The 25,430-nt window shown below is 38.3% G+C and overlaps 3 protein-coding genes across 4 annotated transcripts; 1 reads left to right on the forward strand and 2 right to left on the reverse strand.

The window, feature by feature from the left end:
- Positions 1 to 153: 153 nt before the first annotated feature.
- On the reverse strand, positions 154 to 3,327 carry serpinf2b (serpin peptidase inhibitor, clade F (alpha-2 antiplasmin, pigment epithelium derived factor), member 2b). The gene is made up of 9 exons (XM_056756565.1): positions 3,182 to 3,327; positions 2,639 to 2,710; positions 2,502 to 2,555; positions 2,126 to 2,414; positions 1,895 to 2,038; positions 1,507 to 1,695; positions 1,210 to 1,352; positions 893 to 1,097; positions 154 to 758 (listed from the first exon to the last, which is right to left on the reverse strand). The coding sequence occupies exons 2-9, from the start codon at positions 2,693 to 2,695 to the stop codon at positions 424 to 426; spliced, it is 1,416 nt and encodes a 471-aa protein (XP_056612543.1). The 5' UTR covers positions 2,696 to 2,710; positions 3,182 to 3,327; the 3' UTR covers positions 154 to 423.
- Positions 3,328 to 3,816: 489 nt separating this feature from the next.
- wdr81 (WD repeat domain 81) lies at positions 3,817 to 16,667 on the reverse strand. 2 transcript variants are annotated; one of them, XM_056756563.1, is made up of 12 exons: positions 16,448 to 16,667; positions 15,441 to 15,849; positions 10,139 to 13,626; positions 9,964 to 10,071; positions 9,687 to 9,880; positions 9,242 to 9,423; positions 8,899 to 9,064; positions 8,441 to 8,606; positions 7,521 to 8,345; positions 7,127 to 7,272; positions 6,355 to 6,537; positions 3,817 to 5,570 (listed from the first exon to the last, which is right to left on the reverse strand). In XM_056756563.1, the coding sequence occupies exons 2-12, from the start codon at positions 15,800 to 15,802 to the stop codon at positions 5,244 to 5,246; spliced, it is 6,147 nt and encodes a 2,048-aa protein (XP_056612541.1). In that variant the 5' UTR covers positions 15,803 to 15,849; positions 16,448 to 16,667; the 3' UTR covers positions 3,817 to 5,243. The 2 variants fall into 2 exon arrangements, with proteins under 2 accessions (XP_056612541.1, XP_056612542.1); XM_056756564.1 differs by lacking the exon at positions 16,448 to 16,667 and having other exon boundaries at positions 15,441 to 15,954.
- A 1,324-nt stretch (positions 16,668 to 17,991) lies between these two features.
- Positions 17,992 to 24,091, forward strand: slc13a5b (solute carrier family 13 member 5b). The gene is made up of 12 exons (XM_056757593.1): positions 17,992 to 18,172; positions 18,880 to 19,008; positions 19,129 to 19,265; positions 19,348 to 19,559; positions 20,130 to 20,304; positions 20,391 to 20,513; positions 20,592 to 20,804; positions 20,907 to 21,013; positions 21,101 to 21,222; positions 21,385 to 21,546; positions 21,887 to 22,024; positions 22,573 to 24,091. The coding sequence occupies exons 1-12, from the start codon at positions 18,071 to 18,073 to the stop codon at positions 22,696 to 22,698; spliced, it is 1,746 nt and encodes a 581-aa protein (XP_056613571.1). The 5' UTR covers positions 17,992 to 18,070; the 3' UTR covers positions 22,699 to 24,091.
- Positions 24,092 to 25,430: the final 1,339 nt, after the last annotated feature.

Below are 25,430 nucleotides of genomic sequence, written 5' to 3' on the forward strand. Positions count from 1 at the left end.
ACGGTAAAACTTATTTTTTTTGCACAACAGTCTACGTTACTTAATCTATAGAGAATTTGGTGTATTTGCAAATCTTCAGAAATTGAAGCTTTCAGCAAAAAATGAGTGAATACAGCAAGAGTTGACACTTTGAAAAGGTTTAGAAACACACAATTTGGCAACATGTTTGCTTTATTTAAATGTTATTGTTGTGAAGAAAGAATATGTTCGTAAAACCATATAAGATAAAACAAGAATGAATAAAAACTTTTATAGGATTCAATCATTAGGAAAACAACAATTCAAATGGGGCAGAAATGACAAACTATCTGTAGGGTTTATTTGTCTTTGTAAGATGTTGTCCGTTATTCACCTCCCAGTGAGAATCAACTGCACAGACAAAGATCTCTCATGAACTAATTCGGAAAATGGTGTGAAAAGATTTTACTTCGGAGGAACATCGAAAGGCTTGTCATCAGTAAAGCCCTTTTTATCAGGATTGGCTGGGCTTGTAACTATAGTGGATGCTCCAGGGTTGGGGTTTGTAATGACTCCCATGAATAATGGTGTTTGACTTGAATCCTCCATTATGGCGAAGAAAAATGGCTGATTGACTGTAAATGACAGGTTGGAACGTGATATGATCACACTTGTTGCTGCAGCAGCCTCTGCCCCCTCTTCATTTATCTCAACACTTGACATATGTTGCACACTGGACACAAACAAGGGGCCATCTGAGATACGGCCCAGGTTTGGCTTACTAAACAGCATTCCTAGACCTGGGTTGAAATTATGTATTCGTTAGAATATAAAATGTGTTAATACGGAGTTAGATATCGTCTTGGATTACCTTTTTGTTGTAAATACTTTAGAAATAAGTCATTATTTACATGGATTTAAAGGTGATTCTTACCAATGCTTGTCATGGCGTCTTTGAGGTCCTGGTTGAAATCGAGCTTGAATTTCGGGAGTTTGACCAGCATGTTTCGCTCTCGTGGAAACCGAGTGTAAACATCTGAGATATTGAGTTTAGCTACGATGGCTGACATGTTAACTTTTCCAGATGTTGGCATGACCACCAGAAGACTCCTGTCGGATTTAAAAGGGAATCGAGCAACCTGAAGTCACAAGAGGCAAAAGCACAAATAGTGAAACATCAAGATTTCAACCATTATTAAAACCACGTATAAATACATTTATAAAGATGAAAAGTTGAGAGATAAAAAGAACCTGGGCATCCAGCTCAAGATGGGTGAAAACGCTGAGAGGGTACTTTACACCAAGCATCATGTCCACATTGACAATTTTGTTTTCATCCATGTAGAAGAGCTCATTGGACGTGAATTTAGGATCAAAGCGGGTGAGCCACTCTCCTGCCACAGAAAAACATTGACTCACTTGCACTCCTTAGCTCTAGTATCTTATTTGATTTAGTGAAATAACAAGCAGAGGATATTGCAACAGATGTGAGTAATGCAAGACATGGTTCACTGAACTACAAGGTTGTTAACAGGTGTTTGTTCTGACCTTTGAAGTGCATAGCATTGATGAGCATCATGACAGTGTTGACAGGAAGACTGGTCAAAAACTTTGAAATGTGTCCATTTGTGGCTTTCTTAACCCATTCATTTACCTCATCAACAGTGCTCAAAGTGGCAGGTTCTGAGTCATACAGTTTCAGAGAATCTTCCATAAATTCCGGTTTTGGTTCAAATCCTGAGAAAAATAATACAAATAATTGTTCACAGTTGATATGAACTACTCATGATACTAAAAGATCATTTGATTGAGCTATGGTGTATGGTTTTTGCTTTCCTGAGATGCACAGAATTCAAAAAAAGTGAATCTCCAACGCTGTATATAATTTGCATTGGCCTTTGTATGGTTGGTAAATGTGTGTGTACGTGAATCTCACCAGATTGGAGATAGATGCGGCTAGCAATAGCTAGACTTTTCTTTTGAAAGTTATGCAGGAGGGTGCTGAGGGCAGTGTGGTAGCAGGGCAGTTCGTCAGCATGCAGATGTTGTAGAAGCAGCTCCTCAGTCTCATTCGTCGCTCCTGAGATTCAGAGCAACAAGCATTTAAAGAACCCAGCTCATATGAATATCTAAATGAACCGAAATCATATATTATTTCAGAACTTACCCAACATTAGCTGTGATAATGCTACAGACAAACTTAGAGGTGAGATTATGACATTGGGCAGCTCAGGGCTTGGCTTCAAACTTTCTAAGTACGAAAATCCAAGCTTCATGATGCCATTGCCTACAGCCCGCTTAATCTGCTGGCTGGTCAATTCACCATCACAAAGTGTATCGAGATCCTCCTCAGAGGAGCCATCTTTCTGCCCGGGAGTAGGAACATCTGTTTCGAGGCCATCTGGAGCAACTGTGAGTGCTTCTGCTACGTGGTGGTGAAGATTGTCCTCCCAATCCTGAGAAGGACAATGTGATGAAAGCGTCAAAGGTCTGAGTTTGTGTATGCCTTCAATGATGCTACACTGTGCATTGTGAGAGCTTACTGATCCTGGTATACTAGTCGTCAGCGGTCCGCTGTCAGATTCAATAGCATCTTCCTGCAAAAGGGTCAATTCAGGGCATTTGAATGTTATGGAATTTGTATTACGGTGCATAAAAAAGTGAGATTTGGGCAATTTACCGTCCAGCCCTGCTTGGCATAGCAAAGGATGAGGAATATCAGACAACACAAGTTCATTGTCTAGCAGTTAATCTAAAAACCAAACGAAAGAAGCACAATTTTTACAGTGAAATTATTTGTGAGGCACATATTCAAACACACTGTAGATGTGGTGTCTAGAATATTAAGATCAACCGGTAAACAGACCACTTTTTAAAAAGTAGTATATTTTAGTATATTAAGTAGATTTTTTAATTCACTCGTTGAGGAAAACATGATGTCAAATAATCAATAATATATTTTACACGGCTAAAGGTCTGCTAGCCATTGCACACATTTTGTTTAAACCTTCAGGCTAAAAGCTATACATAAATTGATTTGAAAACATATATACATTTTATAACCCTTCTAAACCTTGAGCAATAAACAAGCTCTTTATGTTACATTTTTACATTACTTTTTACAAAAGAGCTGACAAAAGATTTACTTCCTTCATCCACGCACCCTAAAATATTGCAAACAAGGATTTGCTAAGTATTTAACGGCGCAAAACTGCAAGCTTACCGTGCAAATTTCCAATGTGGGATCCAGCCCTGATTTGGGAAAGAAACACGTCAAATAGGCAATGGGAAAATTCTTTGCTGCAAGGGTTGACTGTCTTGCCGTAAGCAGTTACATTTCAACTTTCATTGATCTTTACCTTATGTAGCTCATAGTACCACCTCTTAATATATTATGTAAACAATGAAGGGTCAAATATCTAACTCGAGCGTGTTGATCTGCCAGGAGTCTAAATGAGGTAGATTATATAAACTCATACGACAAAGTTTGCCGAGTCACATAATCTCACTGCTAACAATGTGTCGAGATAAGTAGGAGATTAATGAGGTGGAGATGACAATCCAGCATTGCCAAAACATTTATTAAAAGGTTTTATTGGATAGAGGGCTTTTATATTGCTGATCTCATGCCAGAGAAATAAACCAGTGACGTTTTAGCCGTTACCTCGGGTTGTCCGCAGGCTTCTGATAAAATTTCCTACATTAAAAAGCAGTTGAAATGTAAAACGGACTTTAGCCTATTCGAATGACATCTCTTGTGCTTTCAAGCAAACACATTTAAAAGCAAAAGCAATCATCTGAACAATCAACTCGCTTCAGCTGAAACACATCAATTGTGTGAAAAAAAATCAAGACACATTTCTGATCATTTTCTTTTACTTTAAATCATTGAAAATGCTCATTTTAGTGAGTATATAGAAAATTATATTTAAAAGTAAAAAAAGAAAAAAATACTAAATATAAAAGAGCAATGCCAAGCGTTACTTCAGACAACCCATTTGCTCCAGTAGACTGATATTGGTCAAACTTTCATGATCTTTCAAAAACAGTTTAGCATGTTGTCAATATCAAGAAGTGCTAAGTAAAATTTTGAAATACTTAAAATAGTACACAGTGTGAAAGGACATACTTACTTTAGAGAATGTAACATTGCCCTGTTTCAGACTTTCACAACCATAAATTATCTAGGCTTGAATCAAGCAGTATTGATATAACATTCAAATTGAAAACCAAATGTTATCAAACCTAATTTCTGGGTTACAGAGTTAATGTGGGATTAAAATGAGGAGTTCTTAATAATTTAAACTGGTTAATTTTTAGAGTTCATATCTAGTCTAGGTGACCTACTGTAGCAGATGCTGCATCAAAGTATTATTATAGATACGCATTAGGCTCAAAAAGATATACTGTACATAGATACATATATATAAATGTCATGTATATACAAACATACATATTTCCGTGTAAAATGTAACGTCATTTGACAAGGGCTTCATGTGACAAACAATGGTGAATTACATCATCCAAGGTTAACACGGCATCAAATTGATCCATATATTCTAGCAGTAGATACTTATTATATATTAGAGGGTCCAAACTCAGGATCCATTGCATATCTGGAGTTTGCACACAAATTCAGTCTACAGTAACAGAGTGACAAATCACTGGACTAGACCAAGGTCACATTTTGATCACAACTGTGTATGCTCCATTGATGTGAATGCAGAAATTTACTTTATATAGAATCTATAGAAAAAGTTGCCTAATATGGAGCACTACAAATGTCTCATGAACAATGCATATTTGCAAATCCGGTGAATGTAATCATATGATGTGATTAACACGGTCTGACCTGTGATTCTCACAGTGTTGTTGTTATCTTAGGAGTGTTCACTCATTATGGAAAAGTGTAAACACTACACTATAACCACACTTGGGTCCTGAGCAGCTCATCTCAACCATTCATCATACAGTTTTCGTTATGAAAAGGATTAACAGAGTTAATTATTACATAGAGCAACTAGTGCAGTTATGCATGAGCCCTAAAAATGGTTAAAAAAAATGATTGTATGAATTAATATAGGCAATCTGTTTCGGTCACTTACAAAAGTGAGGTTTTAAGTTCTCTTGAGCAAGGTTAAAATGGAAATATCACTCTTGTTCCCTCTATGAGATCCCTTTGTGCATGGTAGGCAAGTTGTTTCACTCTGGGGAATAAGCCAATAGTTGCACAGCAAGAATATATTTCTCTGAAAAAGCACAATACAAGAGCCTGAAGAGTTCATTTAAGCCAGCAGCCTGATGGCACCATTATCCGAGCCGAGCAGCAAAAGCCTCCTGGTGGGCAGTACAGAAAGACTTGTGAGCGTACCACGAAAGTTCTCTGTGCTGAGCTTGGTTGATCCTGCCAGGCTGGCTGTGTTGTCCAGAACGGAGTATACACCGATCTTGTTGGCGACAGTGCCTGCCACAATTTCAGCACCATAAAGATCAAACGCATGAATGGGGTCAGATGGGGTTCTGTACTGGTGCAGTGGCTTGTGCTCCACATCTTTCCAAACAGTCAATGTGTGATCTGAAGAGGAGCTTATCAGTAAATTTCCCTCTGCTGCCTACAAAACAACAAACACATTCATGAAGTAATGGATAGCAAGAAAATCTGTTTAAAATATGCATTGGTTTTAAGACTGATCTTCGTTTATGTTGTGATATGCAGTCATCTAAAATAAGCGAATAAAAGTCTAGGTCATGTGCAGTAACATTGAGGGCTGATATTACTGGCCCTAATGAGTAACTAATTTCTGTATTTGCCCAAACATGGGCCTCTGGGGGTAGAGACAGACCTTTGACTCCAAAAATCAGGGTTCAATATAGTTTGCTTAGTTTTGGTTTCTTGTTGACGGTTCTTGAACAAACCAACAGGGTACAACTTACTCATTGTACAAAAGTACTGACGTGAATCATGCTAAAATTGTGATCTGGTCCATTTCCTGTAATCATCCAGACCTTCATGATTCAGGGTTTACGTAGATTTTGATAAATGAGTGAAAAGATTTCTCTCTTTAAATAAACAACGATTAGAAGTTTTTTTTTTGACAATTCTATACTAGAGGACATTTCAGAGAGCAAAAATAATTAATTTATGATATAATTGTATACTAAATTAAATAATCAACATTTGTAAATCCTCCCTAATATTTCTAGGTTTTTCACAACAAGGTTTCTGATTAAGCAATTTTTCAAATAGTGTGTAACCTTATAAATATTACAACATGATATTGACACATAAACCACACCAACACAATGTTTGTTTACATCTAAAGAAAACTTCAGTGCATGCCATTGAATGCACGTTCTCACATTACACATTAACTAATGGCGTGCATGCATGCTTACTCTCATTTGCAGTATATCGCCCTCATGAGCGGGCCAACCTCTCAGCACAAGGCCTGTTCTTGCATCCAGCAGTACTATGAATCCAGTAGAGAAACCTGCCGCAATGGTGCGTCCACCGGGACTGACGGCCAGGCAGCGGATTAGCCCAGCACTCATGTTACTGCAGGCTAGACGGAACTCATGCTGTTAAAGGAAAAACATAGCTCTATTAAAACATCACAGGAAAGATTTAAACATCATCCATCTCATTCCACACTATTGTGTACAATACACTAATGGATGAAGATCGTGACTTATAGTACACTATATAGACCAAGGTATGTGGACATCCAAACACCATACACATTTGTGGGAATTAAATATTAATTCCAAATTATGGGAAATGCCTTGATCCTTCCATTACTACTAAAGTAACTCCCACTCTTCTGGGAAGACTGCACTATTGTAGATGTTGAAACATGACTGGTGGGATTTGTTTCTGTATGGATCGAGTTTGGGGTTTGTGCATGTCAGCTTATTTCATTCACATCAGATTTATGGACATTGCTTTGTGCACAGGGGTGTACTTATGCTGGAAAATAAAACACACCTTCCCAAACAGTAGTGTTGGGGCAGACTATTCTCCAGGATGTCATTGTATGCTCACTCTAGCATTAATATTTGTCTTGGAATTAAAGGCCATGGAAGGAGTTGTCCACAAACCATTAGCCATGTAGTGTTAGACAGATATTGATGAACTGGAGAATAATGTTAGTGAGAAAAGCAATAATACCTGCAGGCCAGGTTTGCGTGGGTCTATGAAACGTAGGACGGAATCAGCGCTAGCAAACACTACACTGCAGTGAGGAGCCGGCATAGTGGTGACTGCTGTGATAGGGTTCTTTCCATCCAGAGCCTCATTGCTACGTATATTCTTACCTAGTGACAAGAGTGGGAATTAATAAAAAAAAAAGCTTTCAGTCGACTGACAGCTTTTTTTTGACAGTGTCAAAACAATCTGTACAAAAACAACACTCTGAGGAGATTTAATAATGTGACATTTTAATGTCGTCAAACTTCACGTTTTAATAAATGCACATAGTTCATACCCTTTTCTTAAAAGAAAAGAATAGGTTAAACTCTCCTTGTTGTCAGATGTTAAAATTAATTATTGTTTATTTTCTCACCTGTGAATTGATCCCAGAGATGCACAGTGCCATCACAGCTCACCACTTCCTGCAAAGCTTCCAGCTGTCCAACAAAAAACACAGACTTGCGATGCTCTGTGTATGTCAGCCGCGGTTCAACCTCTCGTGTGCCATCCCCATAGTTATAAAGCGGCCACAGCTTCACCGTTTTGTCTTTACTCCCTGACAGGAAGTAGTCCTCCCCTGCTAGTGGTGCGAGACACTTAGCTGTACCTGAGTGGCCCAGGAAACTCTGAAGACGGATTTGGTGGAAGTGGAAATGCGAGTCCTGCTGGTTGAGACCGATTTCGTACTGCCAATATGCAAGCCAGTTACCCTGAAGAGAGCGGCTACTGCGCGGGAGATCTTGTTTAAGCGCACTGTCCTCTGGGGTGGGGCCCAGTACCCAGGAGGAGGAAAGAGAGAAAGAATGTCCAGTTGAGGAAAGTGCAGTGGTGGCCAGACTCGCCTGAGGACCATGGCTAACGAAGGGCCGTCCCCATGTTTCTAAAGACGACAGGTTTGGACTTCCACAGGCTTCAGTGTCCCGAGGTACCTGGATGCGGTTTCCCACCAGATGGCTTCCAAAGGTACCTGACTCTGGCAGAATGTCTCCACCTACTGGTGTGGATGTGGAGGAGGGAGCAGGGAATGGGCTGCGACCCATCTGGTGGCACACACTAGGAGATAAGCCCACAGTTGATGTTCTCTGTCCCCCAGCAGGGTTAGCTTCTGGTGTACCTGGACTTGCGCTTTCATGATATGATTGAGCAAGGCTCCAAACCAACTCGTGATTGGGAACCAGTTTGCGAATCGCAGCATCACCTAAAAATACAAGTTCCAAAAGTATATGGAATTAAAACAAATATATTGATTTTTTAATTGTTTTCTTCAAGTTGCCCAGCACAAAAGTGTCCTACCAATGAGACAGTAGAAAGGAATGTATGATGCATAAGCCATTTCAGGATTGAACACAGCCTGGAGTTCTTCTAAGACTCCAAGCTCACAGGAAACTTCTGTTCCATCTGAAATGCACAGATTCAGGTATGTGCAGTCGCCAACCTCCCTACAAGGAGCACTTCCCATCTGCACAGCAAAATAAATAAATCAGACTGTAAGCTCTGAAGCTTGTTTTACATTTAAATATATTATTTATGGCAGTTACTATAACTCATAAAATGAAAACGTAACTAAAACATTAGTTGGTAAAAAAAAACGTAATTCTGAACAGAAAGCAATACTATTTTGCAGCACTCAGGGAGTTATAGGGTAAACACTGTTTTATAATAACGCATACAGTTGTTTTAAAATAATGAATATTGCATCATACATTATATATTGTATTTATACTACATTGTTGTGTGTTGTCTTTGCTTACCTGACTTCCAAGACTTTGCAGCAAGGAGAAAATCTGAAAGAACCTGCAGAGGGTCTCTGCCATGTGCTGCTGTACCATCTCTCGGCCGATACGCAGGCAGATCAGTGCCATGAGACCCAGAGTCTTCAGACAGACAGCAGAACGAGTCTGCACTCCACTTGGAAATCTATACACCGAAACATATCAAACGACAAAAGCTAATTTTAGCTAAAACAAATAAATCAAATGCATAGGACCCAGAATGCACTGTACTGAAAGTATAGATAAAAGCATCTACTAAAACAATAAATGTAGCAAAGAGTAGCTCTGGTGTGGGTTTTAAAGTTTTATTGTAAGGATTTACCCCATCTTTGTTGAAGTTAATAAATCCAGCAGAGGCAGCAGAACATCCTGGTTAATCTTCATTAGCATGTCCATTAGAGTGGTGTCTGACAGGAACACTATAATCTTCTGAGTGAGCACTACAGCTCCCAAAAGCCCTGCCTCCTTCCTGGTGTTCAAACGACAAGATGATGGTGGAGAGACCTGCAACATTAAAGCAAAAATTATTACAAGAAATAAACAAGTTGGGTCGATCACAAATAATGAGGATTTCACTCAATTTACGAACACATTTAATCTCACTTCAAGTGTTTCTGAGAAAAATGAATCTACGTTTACATATAGAAAACCTGTGCAAGCCTTTGAACTACAGTCCGCCCTTATATGATCATTCTTAACACAAGCAACACTTTGTCTCCAACTGGTATTTTGTTTAGCTGACTAGAAGGAGAGATGCAGAAATTTACCAGGTAACCAATATAAGGCAGATATTGGTAGGTCAAAACAGGTTCCCCATAAAGATGTGCTATGTAGATAAGAGACTCAAGAACAGGTTGTGCAGTCTGGTCCCCAACAACTGGCTTCTTCTCGTACACACTTCCAGCACTCTCAAGGCTATGTTCTTCATTCACTGATAGCACAAACTGGTGTTTGTCAGGCCCTTAAAACAAACAACAAATGTTAAAAACCAAAAGCATCCATGCACTTCACCTACTGGATAAGTATGCAGGACATTACATTTACCTATATAACATGTAGTAAGGAGTCGCAGCAGGTTCCTAGCTATGTATCGAGATGTCAATGTTGGCCCCAGTTTTGCAGACAGCCACCTGACAGTTTTGCAAACAGTGTCTGGAAAACAACTTTGTTTTTTAGATATAGTTTTAGCAATATAAGAAATGCAACATCTTTGACTCACCTAATAATATCTTTTGTTCCTTCTCCTCAGAGTCTTCTAAAGGATCATGATCGTTCTCCTCCTCCACCATGTTCTTCTCAGCATCTCCGTGCACCCTTCCATTCGTGACATCCCCCTCAAGAGTGGCCACGGTTGCATCAGACTCCTCCGTGACTGAAAGAGTCATTTCTAAACTGGGAACCCTCTTCATTGTAACCTCTCTGTCTTCCGCCGTCTCCTCCTCATCCTCCAGTTCCCCAGCATCCTCCCCATCACTAGCTTGCTTTAGATCTTGACTGCTGTCAGCAGACTTTAAACTTGCACGGTCTCCATTGGACACCTCACTGGCGCTGCTCTTGTCGCTCAGTTTCCCCACGCTGAGAGATTCTTGGTCTTGGTCTTTGTTTGATGAGCTTTGGCTCTGCGATTTTGCTGTGGCACCGGAGGCACTATTATTCACGTAAAAACCATTCTGGAAGTCCTCACCTTCGTTTAAAAAAACCTGGTCATTGAGACTGATGCCTGAGGAGTAATCCACAAGTCCTTGGTCTCCGACAACTCCAGCACTTCCACCACCACTGGCTCCTCCAACTTTACTAGATGATGTAGCTGTAGCCGAACTGCCATCGCAACACTCAAAGTCCTCCTCTTCCTCATCTAAGGCACCAGCAGCTCCCCTTAAAACCTTACGGCCCTCCCATTCAGACCCTGTACCTGTGCAGCTTTCAAGTCCTGTGATTACCTGCAGAACATGAGGAAGAAGGCTGGAAAGGAATGCCTGTAGACCCAATCTAACAATAAGCTGTAGCACGAAGCAATCTGTGTAGAGGTAAAAGCGACCTCGAAGGCATCTGGGATTCTCGTATACCCCTACTAGAGGCTTTAGTAAATACTTCGCAGCATTGCGAGGCCCAAGAACCCTGGATACGGGCTCAAATAGGTACCAGGTGGCGTACACTGCAGTGGACTCCTCTAACATCAAAGACAGGACAAAGGGTAAAAGGATTTCAAGCCCCTCTGCTGTGATGTCACCCTTTAGAAGTGTCTCTAGCTGTTGCCATAGGTTGAACACGATATCACGACCCTGAACACTGTTAATGGATTCCATTTTTGAATGATAGGAGAATATGAATCTGTGCAGTGTTGGGAAATATGCTGGGAAGGGAAAGGGGGACAGAATAGGACTTAGAAGTTGCCAGGGGTTTGGTGGTGGAAGGCCTTCATAAATAGGGTCATATCTGAAAAGAAACGGCAATCCTTGCTGCTGTAAGGTGGATGTCTTGGAAGGATGCTTGTGGACTTGCAACAGAGTCTCTAGTGCATGATGGAGTGGTAGTGGAACATCACGAAAGTTTGTAGAGCACAGCTTTGAACAAGCTTGAAAACGATCACTTAAGCTTGTGCCTGGCCTCAATCCCCGAAGTTTTGATGAATAAAAAATCTCAGAAATGAGGACACCCAGGGCTTGCATATCTCTCTGGAAAAGGTCTGTGATTGACAAAAAATGCCTCGAGTCCTTCTTGTTCATTGTGTGTTCATCTGCTCTATGTCGGACTTGAGAATGTAACCCTTTAACCAGAAAGTTGTTTAGTTTTTCTAACTCTTCCAAAGGCTGCAAAGGTTTGAAACCATCTGGCAGGCTTATCTTAAAATCTTCCAAATTTGAACGCTCTGGTTTTTTACTTACAGAGGTTGGTCTCTGTAGCATGGATGCTCGAATTCCTGATCCCAAGGTATTTGAGACACTTGCTGGTGTTTCACCAGGGAAAGAGCCATGAGAGGGGGAAACCGCCAAAGCCACATTGTCCAGAACAGTTTTTCCACCAGGAACAGCAATTGGAACAGAAGCTGATGATGTCGACCCACTCAGGTCTAAGGCTTCCATAGCTTGCTCAAGGTCTTCATCTCGGCCAACAACTGACCACCCACTCGATTCACATCCAGTTGTTTCAGGGACCAATCCATCCACACCATCCACCATGGTCTCAAGAGGGGGAATCTGCCACGTTGTGACATTGACAGGACCAAAATGTGGTGGTTCTGGAGGTGAATACTGGTAAGGTGCAAGACGAGGTGGGTGAGGATGGTTAAACAGTTGCACCACGCCATAGCTGGTGAGATGTGTGTGGTTATCTACCAAGTGCAAGCACACATTCTTAGCTTTGACAGCTTCTTTACCTAATAGCTTGTAGCCAAAAGTTAAGTCGATCCAATGGTGCAACTGCTGAGACACTTCTCGACTTTCTAGCAATTGTCTATGCATGGCAATAAACTCCTCATAGGAGTTACACCATGGAGGTACATCAAGGTCTGGCATGTCTGGGTGGATGGACCGAAATATAGAAGGATCTGTGTAGAATTCTGGGATGCATTCATCAGGCGTCCAACTCTGAATACGTTCCATACTAGCTGGATATTCATTGGGCTCCCACTGGGAACGAACATGACTACACAGTACAGATTTTGGTGTTCGTCTGGCTTTGTAGACGTAATAGGTGATATCTGAAAGGACATCCGAGATATGATGTGGAACATGGAGATGATCTAACTGTCCTGAGCCACCTGGTCCTACTGGACCACCAAGATCCGAAACAAAATGGATTCCACCACTGCCATGAGCCACTGCTAGAGCCTCTTTGGTCATTTCATAAGTGAAGTCTAGCTGTTTGTCACCCTTATTCAGACGGAATTTTGACCTCTTCAGGTCACGAAACCTTCCATATGGCACAAGGAAATCAACAACCCAAGGTAACACCGGGTGATAGTTTGGGTCTCCCTGACGTCTTCCAGCCAGTCGGTTTAATTCCATCAGATAGTGGAAGTTGCTGACTCTACCATGGATCCAGTCTAGCACCAGAGATTTGAGCTCATCAAGACACTTCTGACAAAGACTTCCATCCACACCACTGTTATGACTCTGATTGTCATTTGCTTCAACACCTGTTTGGCCTTGACTTCCTAACACAGACGGCACAGCATACCTGTACTCTCCAAACTTTTCATAATGTGCCAATGAGATCTTAAGGCGACTGCAAAGTTGCTCATCGACTGCAATGTCTAGTAAGGAGAGCTCCCCACACAACAGTCCAGAGGCATGACATTCACGCATAGCTATAAGCAACTGGTACAAAATGAACAATACCTTGGCATTACTGTTCACCAGCTTAGCTGGACTGTAGGTGACAATGTCATGAACTGTGTACTGTGTGTATGGAAGAACCACATACAGAACCTCCTCTGACTCAAGCAAACATTCTGCAGGGAGCACATTGGGACACAAAATTTCAATGTTTTGTTTGGAAGCTGAGCAGCCCGATGGAAATGGAGACTCTTTCTCCTTCTCTTTGGCTGGAGATAGGGATGGTGATATTCTCTCAGTAGAGATAAAGCAGGAGCCAAAAAGTTTCTGTAGGGCTTGGCGAACAGCATCTATAGCCGATACCTGTGTCTGCACAATGGAATCTTCATATGGTTGCACATGATTTTTGTAAGCTTCGTGCCACATATTTCTATGAGAAAAAACATAAACAGAAGGATAAAGTGCATTTCAACAATAAATCATGTTTTTCTTAATATACATGTTCATATGAACACATACCTACAGTGGTGTGAAAAAGTATTCGCCCCTTCCTGATTTTTTGTCTTTTGCATATTTGTCATGCTTAAATGATCCAGATCATCAAACAAATTTTAATATAACAAAATGAAACCCAGAGTTAATACAAAATGCAGTTTTTAAATGATGGTTTTGGCACCCTTGGCGGCAACAACTGCAATTAAGCGTTAGCGATAGCTCGCAATGAATCTTTCACATCGCTGTCGAGGAATTTATGCCCACTCATCTTTGCAGAATTGTTTTAATTCAGCCACATTGGAGGGTCTTCGAGCATGAACAGTCTTTTTGAGGTCCTGCCACAGCATTTCAATTGGATTTATGTCCGGACTTTGACAAGGCTACTCCAAAACCCTTTATTTTTATTTTTTTAGCAATTCAGAGGTGGAATTGCTGGTGTGTTTTAGATCATTGTCCTGCTGCATAACCCAAGTGCGTTTAAGCTTGAGGTCATAAACCGATGGCAGGACATTCTCTTATAGGATTTTATGGTAGAGCGCAGAATTATTGGTTCCATTATGGCCAGTCGTCCAGGTCCTGAAGCTGCCCAAGACCATCACACTCCCTCCACCATGTTTGACTGTTGGTAGATGTTCTTTTTATAAAATGCTTTGATAGTTTTACGCCGGATGTAACGGGACACACACCTTCCAAAAAGTCCAACCTTTGTCTAGTCGGTCCACAGAATATTTGCCCAAAAGTTTAGGCTTTGTGTTCTTTTTGGTCAGCAGTGGTTTTTGTCCTAGAACTCACCCATGGATGCCATTTTGGCACAGTCTCTTTCTTATTGTAGAATCATGAACACTAATCTTAACTGAGCAAGAGAGGCCTGCAGTTCTTTAGATGTTGTTCCGGGATCTTTTATGACCTCCTGGACGAGTTGTCGTTGAGCTCTCGGTGGAATTTTGGTAGGCCGGCCACTCCTGCGAGGGTTTACTTCTGTTCCAAGCTTTACCCATGTATGGATAATGGCTCTCACTGTGGTTCGCTGGAGTCCCAAAGCCTTAGTTATGGCTTTGTAACCCTTTCTAGACTGATACATTTCAAATACTTGGTTTCTCATCTGTTCTTGAATTTCTTTAGATCGCGGTGTTGCTATTTGAGATCTTTTAGATCACTTCAGTTAGTCAAACAGGTTCTACTTAAGTAATTTCATGATTCAACAGGTCTGGCAGAAATTAGGCTCGAGTGTGGCTAGTGAAATTTAACTTTATTCAATTCATCACAGTTAATTCATGGTTTACCAAGGGGGGCAATTACTTTTTCACATAGAATCAGAAATGTTTGGATTGTTTTTTCCCTTAATAAACAAAACCATCATTTAAAAACTGAATTTTGTATTAACTGGTTTTCTTTGAGTAATATAAAAAAATATTTGCTAAAATATTTGCAAAAATATTTGCAAAAATATGCAAATACGCAAAAAAATACAAATCAGGAAGGGACAAATACTTTTTCACACCACTGTATATACATAAACAAAAGTATAGCGCAAACATATATGAGTTCAAATGACTGCATAATTTTTCAATATTATCAAAATCTTCTTTTTTAATCATAAAACAATTATAAAAGCTTTACTGTTTAAAAGACAATAACATTTAATATTCCAAATAATAATTTTAATATTTTTTCAAATGATTGCATTACAAATAAAAAGGCTTATAAATTAATTTATCATTTAAAAAATAAAAAAACACAGTGTTGTACCTGAAATTAGACTGAGATACTCCTTGCATCAGAGTAATGAAGGAGTCTTGGGAGACCCCCTCTCCGTGGCAGCCCGGCTCCCTGGCTAATCGGTATCCCAGTTTACGCTTCCTTAGACCTTGGATACAAACACGTGTCCATCCGGATGGCAATTTCATCTGAGAGCGCTGGAGAAGCGTGCAGATTTCCCCTTCGCTGAAGCACTCATACTTGGCACAGCGAGTAACTCTCTTGTTTCTCAGGGCCATAACCCAGCGAGTTGGGACTAGGACCACCTGTTCATTGGGTCTTTGACTTGGTCGAGTCTGTCTGGGATCAATACCCAGATCCCTCTCCAATGCTGGTGCTAACCACTCCATCATCTCATTCAGTTAACCAAACTGTGGTACTTGTAAACCTCTAAGAGAAGCTAAAAAACAACAGTTTAGACACTTTTTTAGACACAAAATTAAAAAGCAGAAGTAAGAAACGTTTGTCTCTGTAGACTGGATGCCAAATAAGATGATTATAAAACAAACAGTCCAATAATTATATATAAATGTCTGTGAGAAATGTTAATCAAATTAGATATTACTACTAAATAGCAAATAAATTATGTATCAAAATTTAATATCATTTAATATTATTTGAATAAATGTGAGTGTTGTTTTGTCAAGCATACTGATGTCACCAAACAAGACATCATGACTCTTAAGAATAAATGTATGTTATAACATGATGTTTTACTGGAATAAAAATGTGCAATAAAATGTGGCGCCGTCGAGCTAACGTTACACGATAATATTTCTGCAACATTTTAAGTTCCCCTCTTACTGCATTGAATATACTGTAATAAGGAAACCGTCACTTCGCGATAGTTAAGTTACATATTCAGAAGAGTAACCCTCCATACATTGGATAACTGGGCAAACTGGTTCTAAAATGTATAAACATAACCACTACCGTTAATCAAACATAAAGAAAGAATAGATTGATCTGCTGTTGTTGATGCTTAACGTTAACGTTACCTCTGTAGTGTTTGCAGCTTGTCAGCAGCTGGGCTGTGGATCAGCTGCTATCACGTTGCAAAGTACCATGCTTCCGGGAGGTTTCAATGTATTTCAGATACTTTCGGAACCAATATCACATCACAATAAATTAATGAGAAGTAAGAAATATTTTGTTGTCTTCAGAAGCCATAGTGGTGAGTTTTGAGCCTCACGTGACTCTCATCTCTGTGCACCAAGACCCGTGACTTCAGTTTTGTCATTCTCGGCCCGAAGAATTGTGTCATAATAAAAGTCAGCAAAATAAAATAAAGTAAAATAAAATAAAGTAAAATGAAATGAAATATAAAATAAAATAAAATAAAATAAAATAAAATAAAATAAAATAAAATAAAATAAAATAAAATAAAATAAAATAAAATAAAATAAAATAAAATAAAATAAAATAAAATAAAATAAAATAAAATAAAATAAAATAAAATAAAATATAAGAAAAGATCAAATAAATTAAAACAAAACAAAACAAAACATAACATAACATAACATAACATAACATAACATAACAAAACATAACATAGAAAAAAATAAAAATAAAATAAAACAAAACAAAACAAAACATAACATAAGATAACATAACATAACATAACATAACATAACATAACATAACATAAAAAATTAAATTAAATTAAATCAAATCAAATCAAATCAAATCAAATCAAATCCTAACAAATGATAAAAAACAAGCCATGCCATGCTTTTTTCTATGACAGCATGATGTTTGGAAAGAATTGACTTAAGTCCTCGAAATATGCAGATGAAACATGTAACAGTTGATTATTTACACGGCGAGTATAATAATGAAGTAGCATTTTTCTTGTTCGTAATAAAGACATTTTCATTTTTACCCTCTATGAACTCCATCCATGACAAATAACTACTGCTTACATTATTCCACTAGATGGCGATCTCTAGCAATTGATTTTGTTGCAATATGCATTATAATTGAAAACGAGCAATCTAAATAACACTGTTATAGACAAACTTGTATTTGTTTATTTCTCCCAATAAAATAAAAGAAAATCGAAAGTGAGTGCAATTAAAGTTGCTGTAATTAAATGACAACCACAGTCTCTTATTGCTTATAACTCTTCACCTTTAATAGTGTTTTAAATATTGCATCATTTGGTTTGTTAATAAAAACAAATCATAGCCAACATGTTAAAATGCTACAAAATGTTAAAGACATGTTTACGGTAGCCTACATTTAGTTATATTGGTAAATTAATTTGAATAAACATTTAAAGTTTTAAAAAGTTGGTACAAAATTCTATATAAATGTTTCTATGAACAAGTTTTCTCAACAACTCAAAAAGAGCAAGTGGATTTTTGCATTATCAGCACATTTAAAATGTTCAAATTACTTCAAGGTAATTAAAATATGAAAGGACTGCTTAGCTTGCCGTAGTCTATAATAACAATTACATTCTCTCTCTCTCTCTCTCTCTCTCTCTCTCACTCTCTCTCTCTCTCTCTCTCTCTCTCTCACACACACACAAACTCTCTCTCCACCCCAAAGTGTAAGTTAAAAGGACATGTCCAACAGTGTAGAACTTACAGGACTTTACAAACTCTCTTTATGTTGAGATGTTCCCAATATTAAAATCCTTATGGACCCTGAAGACCGGAATAGTTCTTTTCCTCACTCCTCTGATACTTCTTCCACTCCCAGTTGTCATCAACACAAAGGTACGTAAATTAACAAGTTTTTATAAAACCAAAAGCTTTCAACTTTTCAATCATGTGCTGAGCTCACACCTGTAAAGTTATTTAATCATATAGTCGTGCCTTTCTTAATATGTATACACCTGTTAAATGCTGTACAAAATTTTACCGAAATTCTTGGTATTCTACATGGGTACTAATTTTTTTTCTGTGAGGCCTCCGTGTGCAATAATTCAGAGTGCCTCAAAATTGTTTCTTTAACCCTTTGTCATTGTGTATGTACAACCGTGGGAACACACAGAAAGTCTTAATTCCTTTCTGACACATCATGTTCTTGTCATGACCATTACATGCATATTTAAAGCAGTTCTCAGCTGCTACTAAGGATAATTCAAATAACACCAGTTAAGCCTCCATTATATTTCTGAGTTTATGAATGAAGATTCATCGCTTCACTAATCAAAGAAGTAAATTATTGACATGATCCTAGTCAACTTCTTTGTACAAAAGGGCAGATTTCCTTGTTTCCGTAGACGCACACAAGATGTTCTTTGGATCATCCGAAATCATGTTGAAAAAACATGAATCATCAGGTTTCGCACAAACTTGTCAAGTTCATGCCAGCCTGAGCACACATCACAAAAAATTCTCAATTTAATACAAACTTTTCTGTTTAAAATTTCAATGAACTTTCCAAGCTGCTTATAAAAGAAAATGTTTTCATCTTCCAGGAGGCCAGCTGTGCTTATGTGATCATACTGATGGCAGTATATTGGTGTACGGAGGCTCTTCCTTTAGCTGTAACAGCACTGTTACCTGCCGTCCTCTTCCCCATGTTTGGCATTATGCAATCCAAAGTGGTAAGACGGTCTCCCAGAGTTTGCTAATGATAAGAATGCCGCGAAGGGCAAATTACCAACACAAAATCCATTAGTCAAATCTAAATATTTGCTTTAGGTTTTGTTCTTTTGATTCTGTAGGTGTGTATGCAGTACCTGAAAGATACAAACTTGCTGTTTGTGGGTGGGCTGCTGGTGGCTGTGGCAGTGGAACACTGGAACCTGCACAAGCGCATTGCCCTCAGAGTGCTGCTCATTGTTGGGGTCCGCCCAGCACTGTGGGTGACACTGTCATTTTTCAATAGAATTCGGAATCGCAGATATCTTTTCTCTTAAACTTCTGCTTCTGTATTAATACAGTCTGATGCTGGGCTTCATGGGAGTGACGGCTTTCCTCTCTATGTGGATCAGTAACACAGCCACCACAGCTATGATGGTCCCTATAGTACAAGCCGTGCTGGAGCAGCAGAACAAACAGGAGACAGAACTTCCTCAGATGACCTGCAGCGAGGAGCAGTCCCAGGCCCTGGAGACAGAATACAAAGAGCCAGCGAAGCATGAAGACAGAGAAGGTCAGGTGCAGTGTTGGGCAAGTTACTCTGTAAAAGTAATTAATTACTAGTTACTAATAACATATTCAATAGTGTAGTTAGATTACTGTACTGACTCTCTCCAAACAGTATTTAATTACATGATATTAATTACTTTCTATATCCTATATCAACCTTGGTTAAGTGATTCAAGAATAGACATGAAACGGCTCTTTTAATTCATTCAAATAAATAATATAAAACTACATAAAGTAGTATTATAAACTGAAAAAAAGTATTACATTTGTGAGAGTTACACATTAAAGCACGGATTTTAAAGATAGACTTTTGACGTAAATTACACTATTGCACACACATGTATTACACACAGTATTTCGCTTTAATTACATCAGAAGTAACTGTATATGAATTAAAGAAAAATAAGAGTAATCCCTTACTTTACTTCTTCAATGGAAATGTAATTAAATTACATTATCTAATTACTTAGTAACAAGTTACACCCAACAGGCGATAGAACTGAATATTAGGTGCATTTGGAGAATATTATAGTAACTGATAACTGGACTCGATTGTATATTCCTTATTTCTTAGTGGTGGTGCGCATGTTGGATGTCTCACCAGAGATTTCCCAACAACAAGAGTGTGTAGACAAAAAACGAATGTCTAAGGGCATGACTCTGTGTGTGTGTTACGCCGCTAGCATTGGGGGAACAGCAACACTCACTGGCACTGGCCCCAACCTAGTACTCAAGGGTCAAATGAACCAGTAGGTACTTTTGTAACACATTAACTTAAAAAGCTTTCCTTTTTGATGTTTCTTTTTCAAAAGCAAATACATGCTTATCTCTCCAGGCTGTTCCCTCAGAATGGTGATGTCATCAACTTTGCCTCGTGGTTTGGTTTTGCGTTCCCAAACATGATCATCATGCTAATAATAGCCTGGCTCTGGCTTCAGTTTGTTTTCATGGGATTCAAGTACGAATGAAATATCTCATTTATACGTTTGACCTTTATCCTGTGCTTTATCAGCCCGTGTTTTTAATATTTCTCCAGCATTAGGAAGACATGGGGCTGTGGGGCACAAAAGTCAGAAAAGGAAATTGCCGCCTATAACGTGATCCGCGAGCAGCACCTTCGCATGGGCCCGATGTCTTTTGGAGAACTCAGCGTTTTGGCTCTGTTCAGTTTGCTCGTGGTTCTGTGGTTCACTCGGGATCCAGGATTTGTGGCCGGCTGGGCAACGTACATCTTTAACAGAGATGCAGAGTACGCTAGATTCTATGGGCTTGGATTAGCTCATTGTCATGTATGACATGATAAATCATTAACAGAGCCACTTGATCCGTGATATATTTCATTTGCATTTAGATATGTGACAGACGCTACAGTTGCAGTCTTCATTGCTGTGCTGCTTTTTATTCTGCCATCAAAACCACCCCGGATTTTCATCTGGTCCTCAAATGGCTCTGAAACAGGTGAGAATTTGACATGTCACTTTTGCTTCTAAACAAAAATCCTGGAGCCTGTTAATAATATTTAGATGTACGTTCTGTCATTTACAGAGCCCCGGCTTACCACTGTCCCCAGTTCAGCTCTGCTCACCTGGAAAGTTGCTCAGAAGAAATTACCTTGGAATATAGTTTTGCTCCTGGGTGGAGGATTTGCACTGGCTAAAGGAAGCGAGGTGAGAGTTGTCCTCTGGCTTGCATACGTCAAGGTTATCGCACATTAGACGCGGCTAAAAATCACTGCTTGAGCACCCAGAACGTTGAATGCACTAATATTGACAAATAATGAAAAATATTTGCTGGTCATTTTATATTTTTCACTTCTTTGTTTGTCTCAGGAGTCTGGACTATCAAGATGGATTGGAAACCAGTTAACTCCCCTACACAGTATTCCTCCCTGGGCAATTGTTATCATTTTGTGCCTCCTAATTGCTATTTTTACCGAATGCACAAGCAACGTGGCTACAGCAACACTTTTCCTCCCTGTTCTTGCTTCTATGGTAAGATTTTTACACGTAATTATTAATCTGATTCTCGACAGTTATGCACTTTAATGCTATGGACTTTTGACTGAAAATAAAATTCAGGATTTCAGCAAAATGGGGCATTTGCTTTTGAATAACATTTTCTTTAAATAGCATGGATCAAGCATGAAGGTTTGCTTTGTCACTAGCTGTGCAATGCTTCAACAAAACAACTCAATGAAGACATAACTCACAGGGTGTCATAATGTCTTTAGGAATAATGTTTAGTTACAGACATTTAATGACACGCTCAGAAAACAGATCAGAGACACAAAAAACTCTATGGCAATTATTTTCAAGTGTGTATTCATTGCAGTCTCAGTCGGTTGGAATGAATCCTCTGTACGTCATGGTGCCGTGCACACTCAGCGCTTCATTTGCATTCATGTTACCTGTGGCAACTCCTCCAAATGCAATAGTCTTCTCATATGGATACCTCCAGGTTTCAGACATGGTAAGTTATTGAATGTTAATGTTAACAGTATTTCAGTTCATTTTCTTTTTCTTTATACTCAAAATGTCTTAAAAGAGGATTATTTAACATTAATACAGAAGAACGAGTTTGCAACCACCTGCCAGATATGAATTATCACCTTTTTGTCACACATTTTGTAGCTTTTATTTTTATTTCATGAAGTAATAGTTCACTTAAAAATGAAAAGTCTGTCATCATTTCTTGTCTTGTCAACCCTCTTGTCATTTAAAACCCGTATAACTCTTTTTTTTTCGCAGAACACCAAAGAAGATATTTTGAAGAATGTTGGTAACCGGTTCCCGTTGCATTGGTCTTTGTTCGTTCAAAAATGAATGGATGCCAGCGCTGTGCGGTTACCAACTTTCTTCAAAATATCTTCTCATGTGAAGAAAGAAAGTGATACAGGTTTGAAATCAAACATAATATTTTGTTGGGTGAACTATCCCTTTAAAAACAAATGCAGACATATTGACAAACCAAAAAAAGGCCCAGATACCAACTAACTCACAATTTATTTATTTTCTCAGGCAAAGACTGGCATAATAATGAATGTCATAGGGATTTTCTGCATCACTCTAGCCATCAACACCTGGGGCAAGGCAATGTTCAACCTGGACACATTTCCAGTCTGGGCCAACCAAACAGAAATATAAAGGACAGTAATAGGCCAAATAAAAACTAACAAGCTGCTCTTTCTCCTCATCATCTTCACAACTCTGAAGCACAGACACTGGAACGTGGCAGGTTTTGCACACTGTTTGCCTCTTTCATTAAAGGACCTGAATTACTATGCAGCCATAGGGTTCAGTTACTGTACATTTTGAGTACACCCACTGTTTAAAAAAATAATTTTAACAGAAAGATCACTGAACTTTGAAATCTGGCTTTTACGCTTTGGTTGTGTTACTGTATCCACAGCAAGATACTATTACAGTTCGAGCTTTTACAGTATACTTTACATAGCAGGCTCATCTGTCAGGATAGAACAAAACGGGATGAGAAGTCAAAGTCTAAACAACCACCAGTTCCTTCTTCTTAAGAGTAAAATTGTTCTTAAGTTGCATTTTGTCAAGGGCATTTGGATAACATGGATCTTACAGATTTTTTATATTATATAAGGTTATTTTGACTGTGTGGAACCACATAGCGTCGCTGAGAAGAAACATCAGGCCACTTATAAGCAAATATAATGGTTGTGAATCATTATGAATTTTAAAGTCAGGTGTATGGAAACATTAAATCTATGATAAATTATATACTTTATTATATCATACTTAAAATAGATGAAAGGAAATCCACACTGTAAAACTTTGCTGGTTTGCCAGTAACTTACTGTATATTTTATGTACAATTTTGTTTAAGCAGAAGCTTACTTAGTTTATATATTTCTTACATAAAACAAGACAAAATATCTTGGGTATATTCTTGGTATGTAAATGCATCGTAATTTAAGAAGTTTTAAATATTTTTAGAGAAAAAGGCTTAGTAAGATTGTCATTTTTTGCAGCATTTCTGTGTCATAATTGGAAAGTATATTGAGTAGTAATTCAATCTACAGTAAGTTACTGGCAAACCTGCTGCATAAAACTACAGCAAAGTTTTACAGTGCAGTATTAGCAAATCAGGCCCTGTGTGTCAGAGAAGTACAATTATATATAATGATAAATTAAGTCTCCATTTAACTTATATAGCCTGCATTATACTTTTTCAATAATTGTATGGTTCTTGCAAACACATTTTTATACATCCACAAACAAATGATTACCTTACTTGTAGAATCAAAATGAATTGAATTTAGATGACTTTTTCAAATGCTGCACATTTTGAATATGTATGACCTCATTATGTATGCATGGACAGCACTTTAGTGTTTAAATGTACACTGCTGTTTTATTTTAATTAGGATCTTCTGTTTAATGGTCGATTGAATTATTTAATAATAGTTATTTTAAGACATATTTTCCAAGTTTGTTAATTATAATACATGTACCAAATAGGCATGTAAGGCAAATGTGTCTTTAATAAAATTCTTTCTCTTCAATATTATCCTTGTTTTCATAATGAAAGATATCCTTAATGATATTTAAACTTTTCTGTTTTCATATTATATTGTATTTGAAAACCAAAACTGTAAATATTCAGAAATAAGGAATTACATTTAAAAAACTGTACATTGAATAACCCATGCACCATGTTGTCAACCACTAACCTAAATATTAGGGAACATGTGTAATTTCTATGGTGGCTGTAAAATTTATAGACTATGTCCTATTGTAAATCGTTTAAGATGCCACATAAAACTTACTTCGGGTGTAATTTTAGAATAGACATGTTCTAAGAATATAATGAGCATATTATGTAACCTCAACTTTGCATGGCAAGGAAACTAAAAGAACAACTAAAAAAAATTCATGACATTTCATTGTTCAAAGTGATCCCGCCAGTACAAATTAAATGTGAAGCCAGTTCTATTTGGGGTAACAACATGGCATAGAAGTGGCTAAGAACATCAGTGTAGACAGAGTGTTGTGTCCTATAAAATAGTTTAACCAAACCTCAGCCTTGCACGCAAATCAGAAATGTTTCAGATCGAAACAAAGCCAATTTTTTAAAAAAGTAGCGCCATGCCCTTTACTTACAATCCAAAGCTTAGAAGTTCAAATTGCCAGGAACACAAAAATGAAGCTTTCCACAAAACAAAACAACATGATAATTAAAAAAACAGAGACTGACAATTCAAGTAATATACTTCCTCTGTCAGTCCGAGTTTCCTTAGCTTTATTTCCCTGCGAAAGGCGTGGGAAAGTCGTGATCTTAAGCAGAGACATGTTGTACTGTATGTCTCCAGTTAATTTCAACACTGGTAAAATCGGTAGACTTGGGTTGGGATGTTTGGGATACATCATGAATAACAACCAAGCTCTTTTAAGTCAAGCTAAAGAGAAGCTCTGTTGCAATTCCACCTGATTATTTCTCAAACCTGTCTAAGTCAGAAAAGGATTAATATTGGCGCATAGCCTTAAGGAGACAAAGGAGTATATTTTACAGCCCAATCTCCTGCCAAGTGACAACACTGTAACCCAATAGCGCATGATAATTGCTGAAGTATGACCACGACAACTTTGCAATAATTTAAGTGCAATGTTCCAATTTTGGTCAAGTTGAGATTCCATCCAAATACCACGGAATGCTTTTCTTTCTATTTATGAAATTAAATAGTTAAAAGAGTCACGAGCGAACAGTTAACAAGTGGTTAGGTGTGCAGAGACGTTAAGATCACTATGATCTCAGATGTTTGAGGGAAAGAGCAGATATAATTACAGCCCTTTTCTAGTTTTCTGCATCTTTAACACCCACTCATTATCCATTTGAACCAGAGCACGCA

This window comes from Triplophysa dalaica, chromosome 9, assembly GCF_015846415.1.
Source record: "Triplophysa dalaica isolate WHDGS20190420 chromosome 9, ASM1584641v1, whole genome shotgun sequence".
NCBI lineage: Eukaryota > Metazoa > Chordata > Actinopteri > Cypriniformes > Nemacheilidae > Triplophysa > Triplophysa dalaica.

Excerpts from the sequence above, each read along its gene's own strand:
- serpinf2b (XM_056756565.1), bottom strand. The coding sequence starts at position 2,695 with ATGAACTTGTGTTGTCTGATATTCCTCATCCTTTGCTATGCCAAGCAG. Across the intron at positions 2,039-2,125 it reads ATTATCACAGCTAATGTTGG|GAGCGACGAATGAGACTGAG; the intron begins GTAAGTTCTGAA and ends TCTGAATCTCAG. Across the intron at positions 759-892 it reads AGACGCCATGACAAGCATTG|GTCTAGGAATGCTGTTTAGT; the intron begins GTAAGAATCACC and ends ATTTCAACCCAG.
- wdr81 (XM_056756563.1), bottom strand. The coding sequence starts at position 15,802 with ATGATGGAGTGGTTAGCACCAGCATTGGAGAGGGATCTGGGTATTGAT. Across the intron at positions 13,627-15,440 it reads GTATCTCAGTCTAATTTCAG|AAATATGTGGCACGAAGCTT; the intron begins GTACAACACTGT and ends TTTTTCTCATAG. Across the intron at positions 5,571-6,354 it reads GCGATATACTGCAAATGAGA|GCAGCAGAGGGAAATTTACT; the intron begins GTAAGCATGCAT and ends GTTGTTTTGTAG.
- slc13a5b (XM_056757593.1), top strand. The coding sequence starts at position 18,071 with ATGTTCCCAATATTAAAATCCTTATGGACCCTGAAGACCGGAATAGTT. Across the intron at positions 20,305-20,390 it reads CTCAAGGGTCAAATGAACCA|GCTGTTCCCTCAGAATGGTG; the intron begins GTAGGTACTTTT and ends TTATCTCTCCAG. Across the intron at positions 21,223-21,384 it reads CACTGGCTAAAGGAAGCGAG|GAGTCTGGACTATCAAGATG; the intron begins GTGAGAGTTGTC and ends TGTTTGTCTCAG.